The following is a 9,733-nucleotide window of genomic DNA, read 5'->3' as shown; positions in this document are numbered from 1 at the left end:
TTTTTCTTTATTTTGTGAACAGAAAAGTACAATACCAAACTTGTTGCAACGTTTTAATTGCCACAGTGAAAACACTTTGAATTTGGTTTTGGAATTTAGGAAAAATAAATAACAAAATAAAGCATACATCTTAAATATTTTAAAAGACATAACAAAATAATGCAATTAATAAATTCAAAATGAGAAAATATTTTTCTACCAACCTTAAATAATTTAGTAGTGCATTTACTATAAGTTTTTAAATTTAACTAATTGAATGCAAATATTTAATAACAATAGCTTGATAAATAAATAAACAAATAACAACAGTGTTAAATTGCCTAAACCTTGCAATGTTATTTTATTTCTATGCCAGCTTTCATCATCGCTTGTTTAAGATAAATCATTTTGCTCCTCAAACTGACTATAGCGCCTTTGGATAAAGGTAAAAGAGGAAAATGTGTTTTGTCAATTCTACTTGACGTCGCCATAGCAACCATGTCTTCATCTTTTGATGACGTAGAGTGCGTGACCTCATCGCACTTGACTTCGTTGTCATTGTGGTCTGATTGATTTTTAATTAGTGGGTCCCAAAAATTTGACTCGTCCTGTAAGAATGAAGTGTTAGAAAATTTTGGTTCGCCCTGTAAGAGTAGATTGTTGACTCGCCGCGCAAACAACGGAACATGCTCTGAACACAGTTTTTTCGAAATTTCCGCGAAGTCACGTGGCGGGTTGTTTAGCCATGACGTCATGTGCTGGACAAGACGTATATACACCTAGGATAGTAGAAAAAAAAAATAGTTATATATTGGTCGTCTTTACTTTATTATAATTTGAACGTGAATACATTTTACAATGAATTAAAACAGAATTTTAACTGACCATTTCATTATAACATCGACTATTTTTAACGCCGTCATTTGTTCCTAAAAGTCCTTCAAATCCAGCCTCATTATAATAAGGCTCGGCATTAAATATTAAACCTGTTTAAAAAAATTAAATTTAGTGTGAAAAAAAATAAAAGCAAAAAAATAAGCACATTGTTTAAATTTAAAAAAATGGACAAATCTGATATTTTTTTTAAATGAATTATGTAAGTTTCTAAAATTGATATTAAACCCTGAATAGAAACAAAAAGTTGAAGAAGATTTGATTTGTTTGTCCATTTTTCGTTTCCCTATAAATCAGTAAAAAAATAAATTGAAATAATTTTACTTTAATAATTTTATTCCTAAAAAACGGAAGAATGTAAAAAGTAAATAATATCATTAAAGTTAATATTGAACCAAATAAGTGTTATTTATGTTTTTTCGTAATTTAAATTTTTGCAATAAAAATGAAAAAAAAAATTCTAAGAAAACTTACTTTACCCATCCAGGTACCGAGCAGACTAAGACACACTGTCCCCTCTTTATACAAATTGGGGTTTAGTTGTGGTGAGTAAGAAACGTAATGAACCTTGGGTGGGTTAACAGGGTAATCTGGGGGCAAAAAAACATCAAAAACAAACAGGCAATCTTCATAGGGGGTATGAACAGGCCCCTCAAATAAAACACTCAGCAAATCCTAAAAAAATTAAAAAAAAACTTCAAAAAATTTTGAATTCAAAGTTATTTTAGTTTTAAAAATTTGCAGATGTTTTCTGAACAACATTAAATCTATTAAGCTTAAATAAAAAGAAAAACATTTAAGAACGAAATAAAAATCAATGACATTTTAATAAAATTTGTTGCTTTAACTTACACTCCGATCTTCGTAAGTGTTAACATATATCCCAGAAGGTAAACTCTTTTTTAGCAACTTCATCTCCCGAAGTAAGACTTTAATAAAAGTTGTCATGTCAGTTGCAACGATCTCAGAAATGTAAGTATGATTTTCAGACACTTTTTCAAGGGATATCACTTCACCCAATTGAATGACACCAATATTATCTAACATAACCACAAAAATTAACCATACTCGAAAATTTACCCTTGGTTTTTCCAATTGTATAAACTAGTTGATAGCCCGCCCTACACTTGGCATTTTAAATCTTGCAATATGGTTGTAACTCAACTTATATTAGCTTCAGAAAATTTACGCATACTTCAAACAGCAGTTTAAATTATTTTAAAGGCTTATAAATTGGACAAACATATATATATATATATATATGTATCTTGTTGTTAATTATTAAATTAAATATTATATATATATAGATGTATATATACATGTATATACCTGTCTAGTAAATTCCTATTCTACAAATGTAATTTTTTTGTATATATTTTTTTTCTCGATGTGGGAATGTCGAATGCGCAACTTAAACATAGAATAACATCAGTTACTCCGACCTAGTCTCAAGTTGCCTGTGGCAGTTTGGAATATTATATATTATAATTGCCCGATAATTATGCTGCTTATTAAATGCTGGCTCAGCAGAAGTTCGTACTTTTTATAGCGCCTTACTCAAGGGCGCTACAGCATGAGATCAGTGGGGATTGAACCCACGACCTCATGTGCGGTGTAGCAAGTGTTCTTACCACTACAACATGCTGCCGGTAGTATTGTTGTTTGGAAACACAAAATAAACTCACCTGTTATACTAATATCTTTATTTATTTTCTCATCTTTTGTATCAGAGCTGGATTCCATTACATCACGATTCTGCTCTTCATCCTTTTGCTCCAAATCTTGTGATTCCATATCTTCTTTTTTTCCAATAAAAGAGTTTTCCAATAAAACATCTGGATCAACAACCAAAGGAGATGGCGCCTCTGCTTCTTTAGTAATAAGATCCAGATCCTCCAGAGATGAATCCTCACCATCCTCCCCGAGAGATTGCCAACTTCCGGTGTCGTCTTGACTTGATCCCTCCTCATCTGTGTCTTCATCAAATTCGGAGTTTCGAAAACTGTTACTTGAAGTCAAAACTTCCTAAATTTCAAAAAAAAAAATTTTATTTGTTAAAGAAACTAAAAATATTTGGATGTAAGCAGAGTTGTGTTAACCTTACTAAAAAAGCTTGTTAAAAATTGTAATGTTAAACTAACACATTTATTTATTAAATAAAAAAGGCCAACTAGTTCAATAACTAACATGTGGATACACCAAACTTTTGTTGCCACCAGCCCACAACACCAACAACTTTCCATTACTGGTTATTCTCAATATTTCACCAACCACTTCATTATCTGGTGTTTGACTATTATTATCGAGATTCAAAATTCGAAACACGACATCTGAGATTCGAAATGTAAAGGTTGGATGGTCGCATAACTCATAAACACTCATCTAAAAAAATGGTTGCATTTATAATAGGATAACTGTTATAGGGTCGTAACTCAATTTACTGAACACCATCCGTACAAAAATGCAACTCTACAGACGATAATATAAAAAATTTAACCTTACTTTCAATAGTTTTTGGAAAATGTTAATTTGGTCAACTAGCTTTGGTTATATGAAAAACAATATTTAAAATAACATTTTCATTAGGTTGAAACTTTTAGCTACAAATATACTGAAATACACATCCTAGTTTAATTAATATTTTTTTAAATTTAATATTTCTAATGGTCTATGTATCTACAAAATTTTAACAAGTAAACTAAAATCTATTACTTCTTCCATTTCCAGTTTGTCAACTGAAGAATCACCAATCTTATACCATTGAACTTTAACCATTTTGTTGACACCGTCAGCTGACTTAACCATTCCATAAAGCTTTGAAAAGAGAGTATCTAGAAAAAAAATTACAAAAATAAATATTTATTTATTTACAGAAAAAAAATTTAATTTAAATATATATAAATACGATTTCACCTTGTTCAAGCACTACAAAATCACCAGGACAAAAATCATGGTCATTGACGTGATCTGATGGCACTAATTCAGTGGATGGCACTATGTTAGATACCGTGCCATCTTGCCACTCAACTAACACATTTGTTCTTGTGGCAAATACTTCAATGGTGACACTTAAAAAAAAATGAAGAAAAAACCCTAACAAGTTGGAATTTTATTGTGCGTATTTATCTTTGATGTAAGTAAGACGGCTTTAGTGCCTAGACACAGGTAAAAAAATTTCTGATCTGGTATCAACTCTAAAGTTGTTTTGTCAGTTTTTATTGTTTAAGCAGAACCGATCAAATAGAAAACTTTATGCAATAAGTTCAAGTTTTTTAACCAATACACCATGCTGCCAAATTACTCAAAAATACTTGAACTACGCGCTTTAAAATAATTTAATTAAGGAATTTAAAACTTACAGTTGGCCAATTTCATATTCTACATTAGGACCATTTTGTCTTTTGGCTAATATTGTTTCCCAACTTAACAGGTCATTATTACTGTTTTCAATATTCTCGTCTTTTAATTCAATTTTAGGTTTGTTTGTTGAAGTAACATTACACGCGGGCAAACCAATTTCCTGTAATACATAACCACATTAAATAAAAATGTATACATGGTGTGGTAGTTAGAACACTTAGTCTCACAACATAAAGTTCTTAGTTCGATCCCTACTGTTTCCCTGTCATAGTGCCCTTAAGTAAGGCGCTATAAACTATAACCTTTTGATAGTTTTAATTATAACAACTTAATTAGAAAAGACATATTTTGGTACCTTAATATTAGTTAGTTGATCTTTTTCTTTAGATAAATTTCTTATATTTTTACTATCACCATTTTGAAGGTCACAACTAAAAAAAATTTAAAATTAAATATTAAACATAAGATTTAAATTATCACCAGGATAAATTGATTTTTACCTATCATTGACAATTTTTTCTACATTTTTGCTTTTCATAATTTCATCTTCTAATTTAATTTTTTCTTTAGAATTTGATGTTGAAGGAATATATGATTCATATTCATCATCTTATGCCAAAAAAAATAATGTTTAAAAAAATGTTAAGATAATAAAAAAAGGGAATTATTTTTCGGGAAAATAAATTCAAAGGTTTTATTTTTTTATTAAAACTTTTTAACAATATTTTAATAATAGGTTATAAAACAACAGAAATTTTTTTGTAATTTTAAATGTAATGGTTTTTTAAAATATATTTGCCAAAAACTAAACAATATTAAAAAAATTATGTTACTAATTTGTCAAAAATTTGGTACAAAATAAATAAAAACATTGTTTTTAATAAAAAATAAATACCTGAAGAAATGTCATCCTTATTTTCAAGTTTTTTATTTGCCACAGCTGTAGATTTATTTCTATGTAAAATAAAATGATCAAGCAAGATTTAATTTCATAAACTATCTATTATATTAGAAAGTTTGCATTACAGATAAAATATTCTGTTAAATGTTACAAAAAATCACTTAAACCTACTTTAGATTTTTTCTATTATTTCGCAACTTTTTGGACTTTGTTTTGGCTTGAGCACGGAGATGATCAACATCTTCAGATGTCAACTTATACAGCAGACGAGCACCGGGTGTAAGATGGGAAGCACTAAAGTGACACAGGCGATAAACGCTATAAAACAAATTGTTGTTTTTATCCTCAATGTGGAAAACCTGACTTTACGGCCTAAACCTAAACATAAGGTTACATCTGTTACTTCAAAGAAGTTTTAAGTTGCATTTTTTTAAAATATTGATTAATAAATAATCTGCTAAATTGTTATGGGCTTAGCAGAAACCTGTACCACTCTGAGCACTTTATTTAGGCACCACAACATGATTGCACTAGGAATCAACCATTGACCTTATGTTGTGAAGCCAAGTATTTTAACTAATACACTTTTTTTGTTTATATACTTATCTTATATTTTACACTAATTAATATAACATAATAATTTAAGTAAGAAGTGTTAATATAACAATTTAAAATTGAACCTGGTTACTTGTATAACTTAAAAATAAATATTTTATAAAACCAATATCAATCAAATAAATTTACATAAAAACGTAAAACTTACAATTTAAATCTATCTTTTCCCAAATATTCCGGAGGTGGTTCAGCTGGGTTCAAAGGTAGATCAAGTTCAATTTCAACCTTTGATCTTGTATCCAATTTATTTTCTATATAATTTATATAAAGTCAGATTTAACAAAATAAAAAAGATATATTTAGTTTATATATTGAAACAAAAAAAAGTATATTTGCATTAAAACTCCTAGTTTAGCTCGACTTACAGTCAGCATTTGAATTGTTGCAATATGGTTGCAACTCATAACTAATATTTGCCTGCAATAATTTACCCACGCACCACAAATTGCAGTTTTAATTATTCTGTGGCCTACAAATTGGACATATATGTATTGTCCACTAAGCCCCACTATATATATTTACATACAATGTATTAAGCCCCACTATATATAGATACATACAATGTATTAAGCCCCACTATATATATTTACATACAATGTATTAAGCCCCACTATATATAGATACATACAATGTATTAAGCCCCACTATATATAGATACATACAATGTATTAAGCCCCACTATATATATTTACATACAATGTATTAAGCCCCACTATATATAGATACATACAATGTATTAAGCCCCACTATATATAGATACATACAATGTATTAAGCCCCACTATATATAGATACATACAATGTATTAAGCTCCACTATATATAATTACATTCAATGTACATACCTTTAAAATCTATTTCACAACAGGGTTTGTTTAAAATGGTAACAGTTTGTGGTACAGGTAATACTTTTGACTCCAATGAATGTTTATCAGTATTGTTTAAGGTATCAGATTCAATTAAATTTTTATTCAGATCAGAACTTGGTGAAATTGTTTCTAATTCTTCAGACTGATTCGTGGATTCGTTACCAACAAATTCTCTGTTATTTACTTTCAACGGCAAATCATCTAAAGAAGGATTTTTAAAATCAGTTGAAAAACCTCGCTGTGTCCAAGCTACATTGATGCCCTCAACATCAAGCTAAAATACACAAAATAATAATTTGAATGCAAAAATATTGTAAAAATATAGGTTTCATACATTAAAAAGAAAAATAAGCCTATTTATCTTTAGCCTAAGGTTTTTTTTACCTTAATCTTAAAGATATTCTTCCTACCTGCTCTACAAGAACTTTAACCAAAGCTTTCTTGTTTTTGGTTTGAAATTGCTGTTCAGTTAACCACTCAAACTTAGAACTGCCAGTAAATAAAGACAGGGGACCACTCAGTAGCTGTCCAGGAAAAAATCTTGCAGAATCTTCCACAAAACCACTCTTTATTAAACAAAATATTTAAATAATCATTTATTTGTATAACAGTAACACCTAAACTATTATTAAATTTTAAAACTGAACAGTGATTTAGACTGAAACGACTAAAGTGCTTCATTATTTCAAATCAATTAATAATTGTTTAATTTATGCAAATTAGATACACTATATGATAGTTAAACATATGTATAAGTTTTAAAATAATAATTATTACCAGTTACATGTTTATTTGTAAAAAACTAAAATGATATTAGTTTAATTAAAAATATTAAAGTAAATTACCTCCACACTTGGATGAGCATACAAAATATCAACCTTATCAATTAAGTCATCAGTTATTATACATTTGGCCCTTAAATAAAAGTTTTATGAAATTTAGGTTTTCTATTTTTGTCTAATGGATAATATCTAAATATATACAGAAACTTTCATAAGGTTATTTAAAGTTGCAAGCTTAAAAATATTTTGCAAAAAAGAGTAGCCTGTATAAAACCAGTCAAATAGTATTTGTTATAAAATTAAAAAACACCTTGCTCCATTAGAAAAGCGAATAACAAGTTTTGTCTGTGTTTCAAGTATATAACCAATCCATGGACCATATGCTATTACATCATCTTCTATATATCTCTAAAAAAATTTAAATACATTTTCGTTTAAAAATTAAAAGTTAGTCACATTTCTGGAAAAAAAATTCAAATAACCTTTATAGCATGCAGGTTGTTTGATTTCAGTCGAGTTAGTTTCTTTTTAGTTCCAACAATACAAGTATCACATGTGACTTCTGTTTCAACTACTGTACCTAACTAAAATTAACATAAACCAGTTTAGTACGAAAACATAATTGTGCATAATAAAGTAAGACTAATATAGCTTAAGACTTGTTAAATATAGCTTGGAACATGTAGCAGTTATATTTTAATTGCTTTTCACTTTTGACAAAGTTTCTTAAAATACCTGGGTTCCATTTTTTCTTCTCACAATGTTGGGTGGAATGGTTGGATGGTCAATAACTTTAAGCTAAAAATTACATATTTTTAATTTAATAACGCAGAAAATAATAATTTTTTATTTTTAAAGTTAGAATAATAGATTAAATATTTAATAAATTAATGGCTACACAAAATAAAAACAATTTTCAACATCATACAACATTTATTTCCAAACTAAAAAAGGGAATAAAAATAAGTTGAAGACTTACATCTGTTTCTTTAACTGCCTCAGTTGAACCATCAGGATACCAACCAACCATCACAAACCCAGGCTTTAAATTATTTATTGCTTCCAACTTTTCACTGTCATCTGTATCCTCGGAATCTGATGATATTGATTCTAAAAAATTGATATTAAAATATCTATTATCGTCATTTATTCTTGGATGCTATCAAAAAGATAACAACACTAACCAAAATAGCATATATATATATATAATAACCAAACATGACTAATAAATAAAGAGTTCTTTTACATAATTTTGTTAAGTAACAGCTATGCTTTTATTGCCCCAGGTTTTTATTTTTAATTTTTTTTGTATATATCTTTATCCTCGATGTGGGAAAGTCAAATGCGCGACTTAAACATAGAGTAACAACTGTTACTCTGACCCAGTCTTGAGTTGCCTTTGGCAGTTTGGGATATTATATATTATAATTGCCCGGTAATTATGCTGCTGATTAAGTGCTGGCTCAGCAGGAGTTCATACTGTTTATAGCGCCTTACTCAAGGGCGCTACAGCATGAGAGCAGTGGGGATTAAACCTCACGACCTGGTGGTGTAGCAAGTGTTCTTACCACTACACCACGCTGCCGGTTGTCTATTAGTTAATCCATTAGTATTTAGACCATATTTATTTGCATTGCAGGTTTGCAGCCCCTATCAGGTATTGTGCAGCTGTGGCCCTCCTGTTTCTACATTATACAGAAGCACAACATTCACAATTTTTTTTTTTATCAAAATATTATTCAAAACAAACCTGTCGTTCTTCCGACGACGGCGTAACGAACTTTTCCGTTTTTTGAACTTCCGACCACTACATCTTCTCGGTAAAACATTGGCTCCGTCATATTTTAACAAAAGTTTAATACCTACTCTAAAACATAAGAAAGAATGAGATTACCACATGAAGAGTGTTGCTGTTTGTTATGAAACCGGATCCCGGTTCTTCGGACCCCTTTTTAATTTATGTATTCGAATTCGGGTTTATAATTAAAATGGTTTCTAACAATTCAATGAAATCTTATTTTTGCTTTAGTTTGAAACAAAATTCAATTAGAAACTGAATTGTTTGGGTAAGTTAGTTAGGTTCTAAATTGCAAATCAGTCTACCTTAACTTTTCATTTTACATTGCTATATAGATTTAGGTCTCCAGGTCGTTGCGTCTCAAGTTAATTTAGTTATAGCTTGTGTCAAAAACGAGTTATTTAACTAAAGTTATCTTACTTACCTCAAATTAAAAAAATTGCATCAGGTTTAACCCAAAATAGTATATAAACCACTTATTTTAACGAGTCCATAAATAAAACGACTGAAACTTATGCTATACTTTTATTATAAATC

The 9,733-nt window shown here is 29.1% G+C and overlaps 1 protein-coding gene across 1 annotated transcript; it reads right to left on the bottom strand.

The window, feature by feature from the left end:
* Positions 1-5: 5 nt before the first annotated feature.
* Positions 6-9,272, bottom strand: LOC145752741 ((E3-independent) E2 ubiquitin-conjugating enzyme UBE2O-like). The gene is made up of 23 exons (XM_082569075.1): positions 9,149-9,272; positions 8,378-8,508; positions 8,134-8,196; positions 7,881-7,982; positions 7,709-7,806; positions 7,462-7,531; positions 7,027-7,182; positions 6,593-6,890; positions 5,898-6,000; positions 5,306-5,452; positions 5,129-5,187; positions 4,734-4,842; positions 4,589-4,664; positions 4,233-4,393; positions 3,787-3,941; positions 3,586-3,704; positions 3,061-3,255; positions 2,559-2,898; positions 1,726-1,913; positions 1,348-1,548; positions 1,102-1,159; positions 865-965; positions 6-758 (listed from the first exon to the last, which is right to left on the bottom strand). The coding sequence occupies exons 1-23, from the start codon at positions 9,237-9,239 to the stop codon at positions 336-338; spliced, it is 3,444 nt and encodes a 1,147-aa protein (XP_082425201.1). The 5' UTR covers positions 9,240-9,272; the 3' UTR covers positions 6-335.
* Between the last annotated feature and the right edge of the window lie 461 nt (positions 9,273-9,733).

Source organism: Corella eumyota, chromosome 1 (assembly GCF_963082875.1).
Source record: "Corella eumyota chromosome 1, kaCorEumy4.1, whole genome shotgun sequence".
Classification (NCBI taxonomy): domain Eukaryota; kingdom Metazoa; phylum Chordata; class Ascidiacea; order Phlebobranchia; family Corellidae; genus Corella; species Corella eumyota.
This window is presented reverse-complemented; position numbering and strand designations above follow the sequence as displayed.

Bases quoted from the DNA above. Each gene is read 5' to 3' on its own strand.
- LOC145752741 (XM_082569075.1), bottom strand. From the start codon at position 9,239: ATGACGGAGCCAATGTTTTACCGAGAAGATGTAGTGGTCGGAAGTTCA. The intron at 3,942-4,232 runs GTAAGTTTTAAA...TTTTTTTTTAAG, and splicing joins GAATATGAAATTGGCCAACT to TGTCACCATTGAAGTATTTG. The intron at 1,549-1,725 runs GTAAGTTAAAGC...TAATTTTTTTAG, and splicing joins ACACTTACGAAGATCGGAGT to GATTTGCTGAGTGTTTTATT.